General features: G+C 44.4%; 2 protein-coding genes and 1 long non-coding RNA gene across 7 annotated transcripts in view; 1 reads left to right on the top strand and 2 right to left on the bottom strand.

The window, feature by feature from the left end:
* Positions 1–107: 107 nt before the first annotated feature.
* Positions 108–3,366, bottom strand: LOC139179101 (uncharacterized). The gene is made up of 2 exons (XR_011563508.1): positions 2,834–3,366; positions 108–2,363 (listed from the first exon to the last, which is right to left on the bottom strand). It is a non-coding gene; the product is annotated as an uncharacterized lncRNA (long non-coding RNA).
* A 120-nt stretch (positions 3,367–3,486) lies between these two features.
* Positions 3,487–10,280, top strand: LOC109577278 (transmembrane protein 14C). The gene is made up of 6 exons (XM_019986168.2): positions 3,487–3,622; positions 4,635–4,690; positions 5,000–5,076; positions 5,914–6,015; positions 8,745–8,832; positions 9,750–10,280. The coding sequence occupies exons 2-6, from the start codon at positions 4,668–4,670 to the stop codon at positions 9,802–9,804; spliced, it is 345 nt and encodes a 114-aa protein (XP_019841727.1). The 5' UTR covers positions 3,487–3,622; positions 4,635–4,667; the 3' UTR covers positions 9,805–10,280.
* A 5,499-nt stretch (positions 10,281–15,779) lies between these two features.
* MAK (male germ cell associated kinase) overlaps positions 15,780–19,650 on the bottom strand; it is a 51,444-nt gene continuing 47,573 nt past the window's right edge. For all 5 annotated transcript variants that reach the window (XR_011563504.1, XM_070778418.1, XM_019986227.2 and 2 more), the window contains one exon: positions 15,780–17,939. Coding sequence is in view for 4 of the 5 variants with exons in the window: in XM_070778418.1 (XP_070634519.1) it covers positions 17,785–17,939 (155 nt within the window). In the remaining variant the exon portion in view is untranslated. The remainder of the gene's footprint in view (positions 17,940–19,650) is intronic.

The following is a 19,650-nucleotide window of genomic DNA, read 5'->3' as shown; positions in this document are numbered from 1 at the left end:
CATATGTATAATGCATATGCTGAAGTTCAGGGCTCCGAACAGAAGGTTAAAGAGAGGCTGCCAAACTTGATTAAACTGTTCTATTTCCAGTGGATGACAAGGAAATGTTAAGATAGGAAAATGACATTTCCTTTATTTTAAATCTGCTTCAGCCCATTAAAAAAAACACTTGGCTAATCTCCCATCCAAGTACTAACCAGGCCCGACTCTGCTTAGCTTCCATCATCAGATGAGATGCGGCGCGTTCAGGGTGGTATGGCTGTAGGCTTTAGTTAATCTTCTAACAAAGGTAGTCTTAAAACTATATCTTAATTATTTGTATCTTATTTCAAAAAACAGCTCTACCAGGGCCTAGGACTGTATGTAATTAAATCTGTGGTTTCAGTTCAGTTGCTCAGTTGTGTCCGACTCTTTGAGACGCCATGAACCACAGCATGCCAGGTCTCCCTGTCCATCACCAACTCCCGGAGTCCACCCAAACCCATGTCCATTGAGTTGGTGATGCCATCCAACCATCTTATCCTCTGTCGTCCCCTTCTCCTGCCCTCAATCTTTCCCAGCATCAGGGTCTTTTCTAATGGGTCAGCTCTTCGCGTCAGGTGGTCAAAGTATTGGAGTTTCAGCTTCAACATCAGGCCTACCAGTGAACACCCAGGACTGATTTCCTTTAGGATGGACTGGTTGGATCTCCTTGTAGTACAAGGGACTTTTCAAGAGTCTTCGCCAACACCACAGTTCAAAAGCATCAATTCTTCGGCACTCAGCTTTCTTTATAGTCCAACTCTCGCATCCATACATGACCACTGGAAAAACCATAGCCTTGACTAGATGGATCTTCGTTGGCAAAGTAATGTCTCTGCTTTTGAATATGCTATCTAGGTTGGTCATAACTTTCCTTCCAAGGAGTAAGCGTTTTTTAATTTCATGGCTGCAGTCACCATCTGCAGTGATTTTGGAGCCCAGAAAAATAAAAGTCATCCACTGTTTGCATTGTTTCCCCATCTATTTGCCATGAAGTGATGGGACGAGATGCCATGATCTTAGTTTTCTGAATGTTGAGCTTTAAGCCAACTTTTTCACTCTCCTCTTTCACTTTCATCAAGAGGCTCTTTAGTTCTCCACTTTCTGCCATAAGGGTCGTGTCATCTGCATATCTGAGGTTATTGATATTTCTCCCGGCAGTCTTGATTCCAGCTTGTGCTTCTTCCAGCCCAGCATTTCTCATGATGTACTCTGCATATAAGTTAAATAAGCAGGGTGACAATATACAGTCTTGAGGTACTCTCTTTCCTATTTGGAACCAGTCTGTTGTTCCGTGTCCAGTTCTAACTCTTGCTTCCTGACCTGCATACAAATTTCTCAAGAGGCAGGTCAGGTGGTCTGGTATTCCCATCTCAGAATTTTCCACAGTTTATTGTGATCCACACAGTCAAAGGCTTTGGCATAGTCAATAAAGCAGAAATAGATGTTTTTCTGGAACTCTTGGTTTTTCGATGATCCAGCAGATGTTGGCAACTTGATCTCTCGTTCCTCTGCCAGCTTGAACATTGGAAGTTCACGGTTCACCTATTGCTGAAGCCTGGCTTGGAGAATTTTGAGCATTACTTTTCCTAGCCTATGAGATGAGTGCAACCTGTGTGGTAGTTTGAGCATTGTTTGGCATTGCCTTTCTTTGGGATTGGAATGAAAACTGACCTTTTCCAGTCCTGTGGCCACTGCTGAGTTTTCCAAATTTGCTGGCATATTGAGTGCAGCACTTTCACAGCATCATCTTTCAGGATTTGAAATAGCTCAACTGGAATTCCATCACCTCCATAGCTCTGTTCGTAGTGATGCTTTCTAAGGCCCACTTGACTTCACATTCCAGGATGTCTGGCTCTAGGTGAGTGATCACACCATAGTGATTATCTGGGTTGTGGGTGGTTTAGTTCCTATAAGTGTCATCCCAGCTGGTTAAGGCAAGTCCTATCGATTTTTTCAGCAGAGTCTTCCATTAAGTTGGTGAGGGTCTGGCCTAAGTGGAATTGTTCAGGTCTTAGTTACTCTCAGCTTTGGCTGTTTGAAGTCAGCTATGGTAAACACAGGCTTCAGTTTTGATATCTGAAAGGTAGGCGTTGTTGCGAGTGGAAAAGTTTTCTCTCAGAATATGTATGCTGCCAAAATGTTACTTGCCATCCGTCTCTACAAGGATTAGGTCCCGCGCCACTGCAGTTGCTGACCTATAGCGCACTCTGAAAGGAGTTCTAGGTAGAGATCAGGAAAAAGGCACTCTGGGAAAAACTGGCAGAACAGGCCTTTAGATGGAGACTTTTCAGGAGGTTTATGAGCCCAATCTCTTGCGTCTTCTCTTATCTATGAAAGCACTTAAGAGAGACATCATTAACAGAGACATCTGCTCCTGGTGACTAGCACCAACATTCTGTCAAAATGTGTGCTTGAGTGCACAGTAACCCATTTCACTAAAATCACATATACTGACACCCCCTGCCCTTCAGTGAGCAGTTGCACAGAACTGAGAGGCTGTGCCCTGGGCTATGGTCCTCATTTTGCCTCCAATAAAACTTAAGCTTACAACTCTCTCCTTGTGCATTTTTTTTTTTTAAAGATACCCGTGACCTGCAATTTGTCTTTTCACTGGTTTGTGTATGTATGATCTGTTGTTATGTACTTGCAGGGGATGAAAGCAACATCAAGGATGACACCCACGTTTTGGTGTTACATCAACTGAGAGTATGGTGGGGCAGGGAAGAGGAGCAGGTGTGGAGTTAATCTGGGGGGGGGGGGGGGGGCGGGGTGGGGAGACGTTGCAGAGGTACTTGCAAATTTAACTCACCTACAGTCAGTCTTAAAGTAGCCTCACTCTTCAAGTAGCCTCTTCAAGTACTCTTCAAGTAGCCTCACTCCCTAAAACAAAGGGAAGTGAGCCAGATTATCTAGCCTGTGACCACCTTATCTTCTGCAGGTAGAAAATAGTCCCTTCTCATGGTAGCAAACTAGGTGATCAGGCTAGAGGGACCATCTCCGATGGTTGACACCTGGCGAGGACTGGAGCCCTGCGTTAACGCATCCTTCAGAATCCAGTCTCTGACACGCTCTTTCCCCCATCGGTGACCTCCACCGCAGGCCTGGCCCAGCTCGCCAGGACTCCGTCAAAACTAGACTCCAGTCCTGGGTTTCCGGCTTTTGGCCAGGCCGTCTTGGATCTGGGACAAGTGCTGGATGCTGGACGGCCCTGCCCGCGTCCAGCTTTCGGGACACATGTGCTCGGCGACTCTCCTGGCCTCGGGGACAGAGCACGCGCCGGGCCGTCGGCAGCAAGCCAGGGCTCAGAGAGCGCTGCGACGCCAGGCCTCTAGCTCCGCCCCACGCTACGCCCCCGGGACGCAAAGAGCGCGACGACTCCCGACCTCTAGCCCCGCCCCACGCTACGCCCCCAGGACGCAAAGAGTGCGACGACTTCAGGCCTCTAGCCCTGCCCCCACGCTTCAACCCCGCCCCATCTCTCTAGCCCCGCCCCCGGGACGCAGAAAACGCGCCGCAACACTTCCGGCGGGATCGCGACTCCCCGCCCGGAGGCGAGTACGCCCTGGTCGACCTGTGCGGGCAGACATTCGGGAAGGAGGTTCGTGTGCTTTGGAATTATTAATTATTTCACTCAGGTTTTGACTTTTAGAAATTACATGAGAGGCTTTGCTGCCCTCTGCTCTTCCCCAGGATCCAGGTGGCGGCTTTAGGCTGCGCGATGGTTGCTTTTCTCTGCTCTCCTTCTAGTGGGTAGTGAATCCTGCGGGAACCCTGAGCTCTTGGCAGGTGCTTACTGATTTAATTAGCTAATTAGTTTCCTGGAGATTTTATCCGTCCATCTCTTTAAAAATCTGGGTGCAATGCTCGACGCAGTGCTACGTCGAGTTAATGACGGTGGTAAGATTCCAAGTCACCTAACCCTTATAGACAATAGTTTAAACAGAAGAGCTGTGTGTTGCTTTCAAGCTTAGCCCCAGTGGATACCAGATGCATTTAAGAAATTAGTTACATCCTAGTTTGCCAGAGGTGTAGCACTCTACGTAATTACGGCTTGGGTTTTTGTATTTTTTATCCTTCCTCTCGCCCCCCATCTAACGGTAACTATGAGAGATGTAAAATCAACTGTCTGAAAGTGTTATAAATGTTGACTTGAAATAATCTAATTCTTTGGGCGGGGGTGAAAAGCAGTAACCCCTCCTCCCAGAAAGGGTAATTAAAATACTTGAATTAAGGGCACAGAAGTGTTTATTTTACAATTTAATTATAACTTGGTTAGATAATGAAAAGATTAGCTTATTAACTGTACAGAGGTGGTCAGTAAAGTTTCCCGTAGGCCTATGTTATTAGAACTTAGATTATTATCAGAATGGTTGCTGTCTGTTCAGCAGTTACTGAGTGCAAAGCACTTTTTAGGTATTATCCCATTTGATGCTGGTCCTAGCCATGGGAAGTTTGCACAGGGTAGGTAAACAGTGAAGGAAACTGAGGCTTAGAGAAGCTGAGCCGTTACCTCTTAGCTCCCCAGGGCTGGAACTGGAACTTGACCCACCTCTTCTGTCTGCTAGGGAGCTGTGCTGTTGACCATCTTTGATCCAGCCCCTCCTTTGCAGGTACAGGCCTGGTTTGGAGAAGGTGAAAGAACAATGCCGAAGGACTCCGGCCCGCTGTAAGTGCCCGGTGGGTGGGGGTGGAATAGCCAGGAGCTTCTCAGACGCAGAGTTTCTTTCCTCATCTGCAAAGGGCACTGAGCCAAGACTGCAGGGCAGCTTGGGTTATGGAAGGATGGACTGTACACCCCCCACAGGAACTTGTGCTTAGGTCCCAGCTCTGCTGCTGACCTAGGCAGGTCATCTAACCTCTCCGGGATTTATAAGCACTTGTACAGTGATAGGGTTGATGACCTTTTTGATCCCATCCTACGGTTACGTGTTTTTTAGAACACGTTTGGCACCAATGTCTTACTGTTCTGTTTCAGAGTGCCTTTACACTGGCTTGGCTTTGGCTATGCAGCACTGGTTGCTTCCGGCGGGATTATTGGCTATGCAAAAGCAGGTATGGTTTGCAGTTATTTAACTTCGTGAAATCTTGTTCCCGTTGACGAACAAGTCCCCAGTGCTCCCGGACTACAGTCTTGTTGGAGTCAGGTTTGGTTTAAGCCTCCTCTTTGGAGAGCCTGCTTATCATCAGCCCCATAGCTGCTCCTTTACTCGCCTCGAGGTTATCTGGCTGAGCTAAACCAGGCTTCTTGTCCAGTCACTTGTTTTTGCCTCTTTATCTAAAGATGCCAGTTAGGGATGGTAATAGATGGTCATTATCATCACCTGCCATACATCAGCCTTGACCCCGGAGGGCCATCCCTGCTCTTTAAGTGGGAGAAAGCCTCTTGTCTTCACGTGAACAATTTTGAAGTCTCTGCGTGAAGCCAGGCACAGGTGTGTCTGTGAATCTGGCTGTTTTCCAGGAGCCTTCCGTGCCTGCTCCCCACCACCAGCACACATACCGGAACCCGTTCTCCAAATCCTTTTTTAACTCATTGACCCTGTTCCCCTTCCTTTGGGGCTGAGCCCGAGGTTGTGCCCATGGGCAGTTCCAGTCTTTTCAAGGCTAATCAAGCCTGGCCAGGAGCCTCCTCTTCTCCTTTGGAGCTGCCCTGCCTGTCAGAGGAGAGGGGGGTGGTGTGGTTATGGCCCTGACTTCTCCAGTAGAAAAAGCAGTCTCCCCCAAACATTTTTCTGCATGAGGACACCTTGGTCTTGAACGGCACTGGGAGACGTTCCCTTTGCTGCTTCCTCGGGGCTGGGGGTGGGGGGAGGTGGTGCGCCTTGGGGATTCTGTTGCAGAGATGAGTGTCTGCCAGGACAACGCAGGTGTGTGTGTGCGTCCCTCCAGGCAGTGTTCCATCCCTGGCTGCCGGGCTCCTCTTCGGTGGTCTCGCCGGCCTGGGGTCCTATCAGCTGTCTCAGGATCCGAAGAACGTTTGGCTTTTCTTAGGTACGTCGTTTCACCGTCTCCCTGATGCGTCCCTGGGTTGGTGGGACGCGGCGGGTTCTTCAGACTGAGATGCTTCTCCCGCTTCTGCCAAGTCCTGGGGAAGGTTTGAAAGGAGGGGGTTTGAGCCCGTTGCTGCTGATCTTTTACATAGAGGATAAAGTTTTCCTCCCTCCCGAATGGAAGTTGACCCCGTGAGGTCAGCCTTAAACATGTAGAGGGCAAGCACGTGTCTCTTAACCATTGTGATTGCCCTCTGAGAACTGTCTGCTGGAGCATCGCTGAAGGACTGTGTGTCTGGTGAGGTCCGCATCGGTATTGCGTTTTTCCCGTGTGAAAGTCGTTTATTCGTCCTTTAGATATAAGCGAAGTGTATGAGACGGAGGCCCGGCCTTCAGGGAGCCTGGGGACTGCAGGTGGCCGCGGGCTTCTGCCATGTCCTGTGAGCAGCCCAGATGTGAGAGAGTGAGGGTGAAGGTTCTGTCTTATCTGAGTGGCTTGGCTGTGTTTCTCCTGAGCGCCACCCACAGGGCTTGTGCCAGACACCCTATGGGGGCTTGTGGGCCCCCTGCTGCCTCCACCCCCTGCCCCAAACCGCTCGAGGAAACCACAGTTCTGGTCCTCACGGCTGTGCCGGGAGCGAGGGAGCCCTAGTCCTTTGTCCCCGTCAGCAGAGGGGGACGAGGAGGCGCCCAGCTCTGACCCCAAGCGCCTCAGATCCCCAAGTCTCATTTCCGATGCCGTCCCTCCACGCGAGCGAATGCCCAGTCTCCAGGCGCGTCCCTCCTCCCGGGCTGCGGGTCTCTGCTTGCCCCCTTCTCTGAGCTCTACCCTGTCCGTGATGCCAGCCCTGAACACACCCACGTGCTCAGCTCTCACCCATTTAAAAGCAACAACAGAAAAGGGACCTTTCGTGACCCCACTTCTTTCTTCAGTTGCTGCCCTTCTTCCTCTTCAGAAACTTCTCTTAAAAAAAATCCATCACCCTGCCATCTTCACTTCCTCAGCTCACATTCTTAACCCACTTCGGCCTCCACTTCTGTTCGTCTCAAAGAATAACTCCCCCGAGGCTGCCAGGACGCTGTGTTTTTCCAAATCCAGTGTACGTTTTTCAGTCCTTCAGTCCTTTACTTTGACCTTTCCGCTGTTCTCAGCACAGTACACCAATCCGTTTTCCATTCTCTCGTTTTTTTCCTTTGTATTTTCTCATTCGCTTTCGTCTGTCTTTTCTGTCTGTTTTGTCCACCCATCTTTTTTGACCATTAAATACTAAGGTTCTTAAAACCTGGCTCTTTTTATCTTCTTCAAACTCTCTGACTTGGCAAGATCATTGAAGCCCAGGCCTCCGATCACCACCAGTTCACAGACCACCCAGATTTCTCTCTCCGCCAAGCCTTGCTCGTGTGTATCCGCTTTCCTGCGTGGAAGTTTCCAGGCGTGTCCAGGCGTCAGCTCCGACCTGGCTTCACGTCTTCTCTTGTGCTCCATCCACTTGGGTCTCCCTTCCTCTCTTCCCATCCCTCTTGTCCATTTCATCAGCAGGTCCTGTCAGCCCCGCCCCCAGCCCACATCCCAAGTCATCCCCTTCTCAGCCTCCACGGCCATCACCCGCGTCTTGTCAGCTCTGCCGTTGCCTGCGTTCCCGAGGGAGTTTGCTCACGGGTGCCCTGCAGCCTGCAGCCGGTTCCCTGTGCTGCGGCTGCAGCTGTATTTTCAGACGGCAGCTCTGCTTGCGTATCCCTCTGCTCGTGTCTGTTAATGGCTTCGCACCACCCGGCTGAAGACCCCAGTCCCTGCCTGGGCCCGCGGGGCTCTGCAGGGGTGGCCCTCTCCCTGGCTCTGGTGGGTTTCTGTGCCTCAGCACATCCCCCACCGCCGGGCCCCCTGCCTGGACCCGCATTCCTGCCCTTAGCTCATCCGCCACCTCTCTTCACATTATGGCTCAGTCTCCCCTCTCTCAGCAAGCCCTTCTCCCTGAATGGGCTGGACCCCTGATATGACGTTATCTGTATTGCATTCATTGCACCTGTGACACAGATTACAGGCTTCCCTGGTGGCTCAGTGGCAAAGAATCCACCTGCCAGTGCAGGAGATACAGGCTCGTTCCCTGGGTTGGGAAGATCCCCTGGAGGCAACCCACTCCAGTGTTCTTGCCTGGGAAGTCCCACGGACAGGGGAGCCTGGTGGGCTACAGTCCACGGAGTCACAGAAGAGTTAGACACGACTTCATGACTCAAACGACAGTACAGATTGTACTTTTAAATTTTTGTGTGATTCTTTCAAGTCAGCCGCATCAAGCTTGAAGCGCTGTTCAAGGGCAGAGATCTCTGTGATAATGGTTGTGTCCCCAGCACCTGCTGCAGGACAGGTGGTGGGAATTAATAAAACATGGAGTGGGAAGTGCCTGAGCGCATACAGGGCAAACAGCATCGGCAACGAGTAGGGGACAAAAACCCCCACAGCAGTGTAGGAGAAAACGAGAATTATGGCTGAAGAGTGGTAGGAGGTGAGGCTGAGGCAGGCTGGGCTCAGACACTGAGAGCCTTTGATTCCAGTGTTGGTGTTAATACTTGGTCCCATTAAATGTGGACAGTGTGGAGGTCCCCAGCTTGGGGGAGGAGGATTATGAGATGGGGTCTGAGCCTTTGAAAGATGGGTGGGAAGTTGGCCACTTTTCCGTCCTGTCACCTATAAGATGTAGTGATCTGTGACTCTCTTTATCTTTCCACCAGTCACATCTGGAACCTTGGCTGGCATCATGGGGATGAGATTCTACAACTCTAGAAAATTCATGCCAGCAGGCCTGATTGCAGGTGCCAGGTACTCTGCTCTATTGCTAGCTTTAGTTCAGTGTCCCCAACGCTGTAGACATTCAGAAGGGTCCTTGTTTCAGTGTACCTGATGCTGAGCATCACCTGAAATGATTGGATTTATCCACAAATAGCAAAGACTGCAAAAACAGTTGATTTCATGTCATCATGAGATGAGGATACTCATTCACCTCTGAAATGGTTTTGCTCTCACATCTGAGCTCTGGTCCCGCTTGGCTCCTCCCTGCAGAGGAGGTGGCTTCGCTGCGAAGCTGTGACTGCACCCACTGCTGTGATTTGCAGCTTGGGGTCCGTACATATCTCAGCTGTATTGGTGTCCTTTATTATTGAAAATTTTGCTAAAAAGAAATTCTGATCGAATCCTGTTTTGTAATTAACTTTGATTGTAAAATCCAAACCAGGTTGATCTTAAAATGTAGTCTAATAAAGAAAACCTGAAGATAGAATTTTTAAAATCTGCTTTGAAAGAAGCTTCCTCACCGACTTGGATCGTAGTCAGGGTGCTGTCAGGAGTAAAGTCTTACACTCGGTGTAGACCAAGGTCAAGAGCCATGTCAGCTGGCAGGCTGGAGGTCTGCGTTACCGGCCTCTGTGGCAGGGGAGGCCGTGGGCTCTGCAGCCTTGTTTCTCGTCTTTGAAGTACTGGCAGCTCGATTAGGAACTTTGACTCCCGTGTATGATTTCAAAGCCTGAGCGCAGAACTGCCCTTGGCGTGTTCTTCCTTTGGCGGCTCCAGGAGTCCTACTCCAGCAGAGTTGGAGTCCATCTCTGCTGGCTCTACCTTGGCACCACCTCGGCACGTACTGAGGGGAGGGAACCTGCTGAGTCCTAGTCCCTTAAAAATAGTCGAGTGCCTGTGCTATTCTTGACGTAATTTTTTTTTTTTTATGTGTTTGCTTTGCACAGTTTGCTGATGGTCGTCAAACTTGGAATCAGTGCCTTGAGTAAACCCCATCAGTAATAGTCATGGCCCAGCTTGGACTCCTGAAGAATTTTTAAAACTTCTACTCTTTTTCATGTACTAAGATAAACAAGTACAGCATTTTCATGTATTCTTGACATTTTTCTTAAAAACAGACCAAAAAACAGCACTGAACTTTGCAGAGATAAAAAATCGGTCATTATCATTACAGCCCTAAAGAGATGGGTAAGGTGTAACACAAAAGAGTTTCTTCCTGTGGTACTCTCATACAGTTTAATTCTTGTATTGTGGTGTTACCTGTTCTTTCTGTATCTCTAGGTAACATCTCCAGGGATAGAATGTTAGGCTGTCACCACTGGGGCCCTCCAAGCCCCTTGCGCTGCTCAAGGAACAGTATGAAAAGGATCTCTTAATGAGATTTACGATATCTATTCTTTTGCTTATCTTAGAGCACAGACCTACTTTGAAATTATGTTAAATAAAATCAATTAAAATAAAGTTTACTGTAAATGATATTTCTGCAGTGTCTTCTTCATTGCCAGAGCTCTCTAGAACAGCTCTCTAGAATGAGATATGAATAACAAGATAAAAGAGCATGAAGATGTTTTTATTGATATTTTATTTAGGAATTAGCCATTTTGAATAATTTAAAAACCAAGGAAGGGAAGTTATTTGATTATACATTGCATTTAGGCTTGCATTTCTAAGATTAGTGGGACTGCATAATCAAAAAAGAAAAAATGAAATTGTGGTTAACCATTTAATTTATAAATGTGAAACCTGAGAGAACTGTTTATAACTGGAATGTATTACTTTGGTCTCTACATTGGACATGTTACTAATTACACATTTTCACTTTCTTTCAACATTGAGTTAACTCATTCTGGTACCCCTTCCTTTGCTTTTCCACTTTAAAAAAAAAAAGGGAGGGGATACATTTGCTACTTACGTCAACTCTCACTGGTATTGATTGGATTTCTTCTATATTATTCAGGCACTTATGAATCAGTTTTATGGATTGGCTTGTTCCTTGAAAGAAACTTTACTTTTCTCATCTTTGTGTATGACGTGGTTTGACACGTCTGCCACAGCCAATTTTTTTTTGATTTATTTTATTGAGGTATAGTTCATTTACAATGTGTTAATTTCTGTCGTATACCAGAGTGATTCTGTTATATATGCACATATATATATATACACACATACATTCTTTTTCATATTTTTTCCATTATGGTTTATGCCGAATATTGAATATGGTTCCCTGTGCTGTACAATAAGATCTTGTTTATCCATCCTGTATATAATAGCTTGCATCTACTAAGCCCAGACTCCCACACCATCCCTCCCACCTGCCCTCCGCTTCGGAAACCACAAGTCTGTTCCGTGTCTCTGAGTCTGTTTCATAGGTAAGTTGGTCTGCATCATGTTTTAGATCCCGCTTAGAAGTGACGTCATACTCGCCTCACTTCATTTAGTATAGAAGCCTCTGGGTCCATCCGCGCTGCATTATTTCCTCCTTTTTATGCTGAGTAATACTCCATTGTGTGTATGTACCCTGGCTTTATCCATTTGTCTGTTTTTGGACATTTAGGTTGCTTCTCTGTCTTGGCTGTGGTAAATACTGCTTCTGTGAACACTGGGTTGCGTACGTCTTTGAATTACAGTTTTCTCTGGATACCTTTCCAGGAATAGGATCCCTGGATCGTATGGGAGCTCTATTTTTAAAGGAACCTCCACGCTGTCCTCTGTGGTGGCTGCACCGATTTACATTCCCACCGACACTGCAGGATGTTCCCTTTTCTGCACACCCTCCCAGCGTTTGTTCTTTATAGACTTTTTGAGATAGTGGCCACTCTGAGTGGTGTGAAGTGACACCTTGTAGTTTCAATGTGCATTTCTATAATGATTAGCAACGATGAACATCTTTCTGTGTGCCTGTTGGCCATCTGTATGTCTTTGGGAAAATGTCTATTTAGATCTCCAGTTTTAATTTTTTTTAATATATTGAAATGTATGAGCTGTCTGTATATAAAATATTTACTCTCCCATCTAGGACATTGTGTGTCCCTTCATATAATTCAAATTTTTTTTTTTTTAGTCTTAAAACATTTTAGAGTTTTATTCGCATAGTTCTTTGCATTTCTGTTAAGAGTATTGTAGGATATTTTATAGTTTTGTTACTATTAGTAAATCTTACTTTAGCATGATACATTGGTTAACAACTAAAGAAGCAATACTGCTACATTATCACTAATTCATACTTTATTCAGTTTTTCTTATTTTTAAACTAATACCCATTTTCTGTTCCATGATCTTATCTAGGGTAGCATATTACATTTAGTTGCCACGTAGGGTCCTCATGGCTGTGACCATCCCTTCGACTTTCCTTGCTTTTGGTGACCGGGTTTTGAGGAGTACTGATCAGGTTGTTGTATAGAATGCGTTTCCGTTGAGATTTGTCTCGTGTCTTTCTCGTGGTTAGACTGGGATCTGGGTTTTTTTAGGAGGAAGATCACAGAGGTGAAGTGTCGATTTCATCACATCAGATGGAGGTTACATATATGAACATACATACACTATTGTTGATGCTGACATTGGTCATCTGGCTGAGGTAGTGTTCCTCAGGTTACATATATGAACATGTATACACTATTGTCGATGCTGACATTGGTCATCTGGCTGAGGTAGTGTTCCTCAGGCTTCTCCATGGTGAAGTTACTCCTTTTTTCCCCACTTTCCCATGTGGTACTCTGAAAGGAACTCACTCTGCGTGCTCCATGCTTAAGAAATGGAGAGTTGTGCTCTGCCTCCGGAGGTCAGAGTGTCTACATAAAAATTACATGGAATTTGGGTGCATGGAAGATGTCTCCTCGTCTCTGTCTGTAGGTCCATCCAGCCATCCACTCGTTCAGTGTGGGCTTAGGTATGATGATTTTCTGGTTTGGGTTGTAATCCAGTACTTCTCCATCGGTTTTCTTGTTCAGATCGTTGCAGTTGTGAACATGGGGTGCTCTTTTAGTTGTCCCATGGCCCATTGATACAGCCAGTCAGTGTAGGCTTTTTTTTTTTTTTTGCTTTCTTGCTTTTGTTTTTATAGGACTTCACTATTTCCTGGCACTGTAAGAGGCTCCAGGCACATCTTGTATGTTTCACACCCCAGCGCCAGAATCCACCATTTCTCCAAGGAGCCCTGGTTTCTTTTATTGGACAGTGTATTGGAAGCCAAGAGCTGGTGCTGGATGACGCTTGTTGCTCCTGGGACATTATGTTATCCTTTTACCTTAATTCCTTTGTACTTTTGAAAGTTGTTATTCCTCTTTCTAGTCTCTTAAACATTCAGGTTCACCATGTCTTCAGTGGTTTTGTTTCTCTCATAAGTGGAACAAAAAATAGTTTTTTCTTTGCACTCTGTTTTGACTGACTTTTACAAGTTTTAATACAGAGGTCTGTCATTTTCCATTTCTAAGGGTATTTATTTCAGATTTGATTTTCCCTTTTGACTTTGAAGTGTTTAGAAAAATATTTTTGAATTTTTAAGGGATAATGTTTAAGTAATACTTTATTCTACTATTACTCTACTGTATAAAGAAGTAGTTTACATATTTCTATATTTGACATTTTCTTTGTAGCCTAATGTAAACTTTCTGTGCCTGTTAAATGTTAGCGTTTTGCCTTATTGGTCAAAAATCTACATAGTATGTATGTTGGATACACTTTGTTTGCTGTGTTACTCATGTCTTATTTTTAAGGCCTCTGATCTGTTTTATAAGAAAAACCTCCAACTCTGTTTTTTCTGGTATTTATGATTAATCTTTGCTTCACATATTTATGTTGTTTTCACATTTAATTTAAAATATTTTCAAACCTAGTGAAAAGCTCGCTCTCTATATATGAACGTAGGTGTAGAAATACTCAACAAAATATTAGCAAATCACATCCAAGAATATATACAGAGAATTACATAACATGATCAAGTGGGATTTATTCTAGGTATACAAAACTGTCTCAGGCATTTGAAAATCAATTACTGTAATCTATCGTATCAAGAGACTAAAGAACAAAAATCTTACGATCAGTGATCATTCTCAGTAGATGCAGAAGCATTTGACAGAATCTAACACTCTTCATAATAAAAACTCTCGAAAATATAGGAACATCTTCAACTTAATCAAGAAAATCTATTAAAAAACAAAAAACCCTACAGTTAACATCTTGTTTAATAAGGCAAAACTGAATGTTTTCCTGCTAAGATCAGGATGAGGGCAAGGATGTTCACACTTACCACTTTTATTCAGCATTGTACTGGAAGTCCTGGCTAGTTCAATGAGACATGGAAAGGAAATTAATAGTATGCTATAGATTGAGAAGGAAGAATAAAACTATTTTTGTTTGCAGGTGACATGATTGTCTATGTAGAAAATTTCAAAGAAATTTTCCTGGGGGGGTGGGAAAGGTCCTGGATTTAATTATTTAATGTTATAAGTGATTAAAACAGGTATTAGGGTACAATTTTAGTATAAAAAAGTCGTTTGCTTCCTTGTAAATGAACAAGTAAATGGGTATAAATCCAACAAATACATATAAGATCTATGAGGAAAATGACAATCTAATGAAAGAAGTCAAAGAAGATGTACCTAGAGTGACAGTTACTGTACATGAATAGGAAGGCTGACTGAGAAGGCAATGGCACCCCACTCCAGTACTCTTGCCTGGAAAATCCCATGGACGGAGGAGCCTGGTGGACTGCCGTCTATGGGGTCACACAGAGTCGGACACGACTGAAGCGACTTAGCAGCAGCAGGAAGGCTGAAGAGTGTCAAGATGTCAGTTCTTCCCGACTTGACCCATATTGCTTGCTCACTGCAATCCTAATTTTAAAAACCCAGTTATGTTGTTCATAGTGGTAAACTAATACTAGAAGTTTATATGGAGCAGTGCACTTCAGTTGCTCAGTCGTGTCCGACTCTTTGCGACCCCGTGAATCGCAGTACACCAGGCCTCCCTGTCCATCACCAATTCCCAGAGTTTACCCAAACTCATGTCCACTGAGTCGGTGATGCCATCCAGCCATCTTATCCTCTGTCGTCCCCTTCTCCTGCCCCTAATCCCTCCTAGCGTCAGGGTCTTTTCCAATGAGTCAACTCCTCGGATGAGGTGGCCAGAGTACTGGAGTTTTCAGCTTTAGCATCATTCCTTCCAAAGAACACCCAGGACTGATCTCCTTCAGAATGGACTGGTTGGATCTCCTTGCAGTCTAAGGGACTCTCAAGAGTCTTCTTCAACACCACAGTTCAAAAGCATCAATTCTTCGGCGCTCAGCTTTCTTCACAGTCTGACTTTCACATCCATACATGACCACTGGAAAAACCATAGCCTTGACTAGACAGACCTTTGTTGGCAAAGTAATGTCTTTGCTTTTCAATATGCTATCTAGGTTGGTCATGACTTTTCTTCCAAGGAGTAAGCGTCTTTTAATTTCATGGCTGCAATCACCATCAGCAGTGATTTTGGAGCCCCCCAAAATAAAGTCTGAAACTGTTTCCACTGTTTTCCCATCTATTTCCCATGAAGTGATGGGACCAGATGCCATGATCTTCGTTTTCTGAATGTTGAGCTTTAAGCCAACTTTTTCACTCTCTTCTTTCACTTTCATCAAGAGGCTTTTTAGTTCCTCTTCATTTTCTGCCGTAAGGGTGGTGTCATCTGCATACCTGAGGTTATTGATATTTCTCCCGGCAATCTTGATTCCAGCTTGTGCTTCTGGGAGTTGCAAATTAAAAATGAGATACTACTACACACTTATTAGAACACCAAAATCCAAAACACTGACACCACCAAGAGATGGTGAGGATGTGGAGCAATAGAAATTCTCATTCACTGCTGGTGGGGATGCAAAAGGGTAGAGCCACTTTGGAAGATAGTTTTATTCTTACAAAATCAAACATGCTCCTACCATATGATCCAGCAGTGAATCAAGTGAAGTGAAAACTGACATCCATACAAAAACATGCACGTGAATGTTCACAGCAGCTTTATTCATAATTGCCCAAACTTTGGAAACAACCAAATGTCCTTCAGCTGGTGAATGGATTAACGATGATACAGTGCACATACAGACAATGGAATACTAGTCAGTAATAAACAGAAATGAGATACCAAGCCAAGAAAAGACAGCGAGGGACTGTAAATGGATATTATGGAGCAAGAGAAGCCAATCTGAAAAGGCTATATGGTATGTAATTCCAACTGCATGACATTGTGGAAAAAGAAAAACTGTGGAGATAATAAAAAGATTAGTGGTTGCCAGAGGTTTGCAGGGAGGAAGGGATTTCTGCGGAAGTGAAACTGTTTTGTATGATACTCTACAACTTCGGTTGTCACATGTCATTATACATGCTGTCCAGACCCACAGAATGTACAGCGCAGAACCCTGAACCCTAATGTACACAGTGGGCTTTAATAGCAGTGAATCAATATTGGTGCATCAGGTGTAGCCAATGTGCCACACTTAGGCAAGATAGTCACAGTAGGGAGGATGAGGAGGGGGAGATGAGGGAGTGTATGGAAACTCTCCTTTCTGAGTAGATGCTTCATAAACCTGAAACTGGTTTTAAAAAAAAGTTGACATTAACAACAAAAACAGGCCTCAGTACGAGTATAAAGTTTAAAAATGTAAAGAAAACAGACTAGTTAACTATATCAATTTTAATATCTATTCACAGTTTAAAAGTTTCCCAGCAACACAAAAGAGTATTTTAGCTTTGAGACATTAAAACTACAAATATATATATGGCCATTATCACTAATATTAATATAAATTATTCTTTAGATTTTAACATTTTCCAACAAGGTGAGTCTTTTGTACAAAAATACCATATTCTTATTATCTTATAATGTGCCTTTATATAATATCCACAAAATGATACCAATTGCATTTGTTATAAAGTCGTAAAATGCATAAGATATCAGCAGTTTGATAACATTATTCTTTAAAAAGAATATCCAGTCCATAAAATGACAGGCTTAACTAGACCAGTTCTAAGTTCAAAATGTCAATTTTAAATACCAATTTAAAAATAAAACTAAGAAAATATGTCATAAGTGAGATCACTGCTATAGCAACCAAGTGCATTTGCTCTTCAGAACAAGTGTGACATTCAGAGCTGAGTCAGTGATCTGTCTGCAGCAGCAGCAGCAAGAATTTGCTTTGGAGAACAAGCTGGCATACTGTGGTGGGAACACGGAAAGAATGCATTTTGAAAGTAATGAACACACTTGATGTGAAGATGACAGAACCTTGACTTGGTTAAGTTGGAAGTCATCAAGCAGTGGGTTTGATGATCACCATTAATGCAAAGCGGTTGTATCGGTCAAAATCAAACAGGAGACTTTCTCTGCTATAATCAGGTGACGTAATTTTGAAATCTTTGTTGAAGTATTTCTAAGAAAGACACCCTGCTGTAGGTTGGAATTATCATTGCTCCCAAAATTATCTCATTCCAAAAGAGGAAAATGATGAATTACCATCTTTTATAAATTACCACTGCCAAATGGTAGAGGAGAACCTTGGTCGCAAAGAACCGTAATTGACAGCCCACAGGCATCTATGTAATTGCTGTACAAAACCAAAACAAACCTTTGAGGCCAAACAAAGTATTAGTCGGGGCAAATATAAAACACTCTAAACACTTAATTTCTGGAGGCATTTTTCTTTTTAAAAAAAAAAAGCTTCTTAGAGTAGTATCTATTAATTTGTAGATCAAATACTTGATACTTTGGCAAATAAAGTTTATTCAATACTTTTAAAGTCCTACCCGTATCAGCATTGTGGGCAATGATGCTAAGAAAATGCATTTCATTTCTAGGAAAAAAATAGGAGATGATTTTTGCTCTTCAGAGTACCCACTATTATATATTTCTTCCAGAACACAGTAGAAATAGACAGCTGTAGACATGTCCCAGGGTCAGGGGGACTTGGTGGACTCCGTGGCGTGACGCCGTGGGGTTCACGCTAGATTCCTACCGGTGGCCTCCATACTTGGCCACCCAGTCTGTCCTCCCGTGCACGGAGGACACTGGCTGTGCACGGTTCACAATATTTAGATTCTTGGCTGTAGGATTATAAGTAGGTCCTGAAAACTGCCCCCGACCAGTTTTGGTGTTCCAGGGATATTCTGAAAGAAAGCACAATCAGAAATTAGAATTTTATTCAGATGACCATGCAAAATAAAGCAGTTCATTTTATGGGGGGATGTCTGAATTTAAAAGATTAATTCAGTGTTTTCTAAAGTTTTTATATATATGCATATACAAATATAAACCAAAAATTCTAAGGTAGAATTGTGCTGATGCCAGTTCGCATTTTCAGCAGCTTCCGAGCCGTAATTTCTGGTTTGCAGTTCTGACACTGCTGCTCTTCCAAGTTTTGCTCACTGAAGCGCCCATCATATTTAGATAGGCAATACCATCTTGGGTGACCAAGAGCAGCTCCTTGGTTTCAGTTCAATGGACAATACCCACAGAGTTGTTGATCAGTCGCTAAGTCATGTCTGACTCTGCGACCCCATGAACGGCATCCCCAGGGAGCAGGTCCCCTGTCCTTCACTATCTCCCTGAGTTTGCTCAGATGTCCACTGTGTCGTTGACGCCATCCAACCATCTCATCCTCTGTGCCCCCTTCTCTTGCCCGCAGTCTTTCCCACGTGTTAGTATTTATATCACACTGTGGTTACATCTAAATGACACTTGAACACAGGGTCTCTACAGAAAATGCATTCAGAATTGTCCTGTAAAGTCTGACTTCATGGGGCCCCATAGTAGGTTCCTCTTTAAACTTGAAAATGTGGTTTTAAGTCAAGAAACCTAAATGTTTTATTGGGCAACTCATGGATGACAACATGACCCCAAACCTTTCATCACGAGGCTCGTTTTATTCATACTTGGATTTGGCTGATGAGAACTTTGTGAAACATTTTACTGTGTTAGACATTTGTTACCTGAACAGTTTATGAGCTCTGATTGCTTGAACATCTCAAATGACAAAGTCATTTTATAGAGAACTTTTCAACATCCTCAGTCCCTGCTTTGCCCCTTCCTTGCTTCAAACTGGCAGCCAGGTGTCAAGCTGTTCTCACTTGATGGTCCATCTTTCTGTTTGGGATTTAAATACCTTTTGACACTGTGTGGTCGGTGTCTTTCTTGGATTATCCTCTATAGGAGTCAATTTTGAAATAACTAACCATTCTGTACACTTAATAATAGCTCTGCTCTATTTATCTGCGTGGTTTTCCCGTTTCTTTCTTACATTTTTACCGTAGAATCGGGAGTGTAGGAGGAACTCATGGGGGCAGGTGGGTCCTGACATGCTGCTAACCTTGGCTGACAGAGAACATAGCCTTAAGTGAGGCGCCATCCTGGTGACGGTCACCTGGGAGGTTGGTGGTTTGGTCGGGACAGGGAGGCCAGGAGCTCTTTCTTGGTTTTAACAGGTCATTTCATCCCACACTTATTTGGTTTAAAGTTCTCAGAGGCAATACAAAGCTCCCTAACAAAGACAGGGACAGCGTCTAGAAGGGCCAGTTAAGTGTGCCCGTTTTCTAGAAACTGCCCTTTAGTTATAACCCACTGGGATACAGACTACCATCAGTATGATAAATTAGCGCCCTCACATCTGAAGACTCCAACCGAGCAGAATGGTACCACGGGAGGGCGGAGGAGAGGGCACTCAGGAGGAGGCCCCGGTAGCTCAGAGAAGGGAAAGGGAACCCATTCCTAAGTTACCAGTGGGTGAGAAGTGAGGGCCCCGGGGAGTAACACCCAGAGCGGCTTTTTCTCCACATCGTGACTTAGTGACTAAGTCAAGTCCTAAATGCATTTGAAGGAGAC

Source organism: Bos indicus, chromosome 23, assembly GCF_029378745.1.
Source record: "Bos indicus isolate NIAB-ARS_2022 breed Sahiwal x Tharparkar chromosome 23, NIAB-ARS_B.indTharparkar_mat_pri_1.0, whole genome shotgun sequence".
Taxonomy (NCBI): Eukaryota; Metazoa; Chordata; class Mammalia; order Artiodactyla; family Bovidae; genus Bos; species Bos indicus.
This window is presented reverse-complemented; position numbering and strand designations above follow the sequence as displayed.

Bases quoted from the DNA above. Each gene is read 5' to 3' on its own strand.
- LOC109577278 (XM_019986168.2), top strand. From the start codon at position 4,668: ATGCCGAAGGACTCCGGCCCGCT. The intron at 5,077-5,913 runs GTATGGTTTGCA...GCGTCCCTCCAG, and splicing joins TATTGGCTATGCAAAAGCAG to GCAGTGTTCCATCCCTGGCT. The intron at 6,016-8,744 runs GTACGTCGTTTC...TCTTTCCACCAG, and splicing joins GAACGTTTGGCTTTTCTTAG to TCACATCTGGAACCTTGGCT.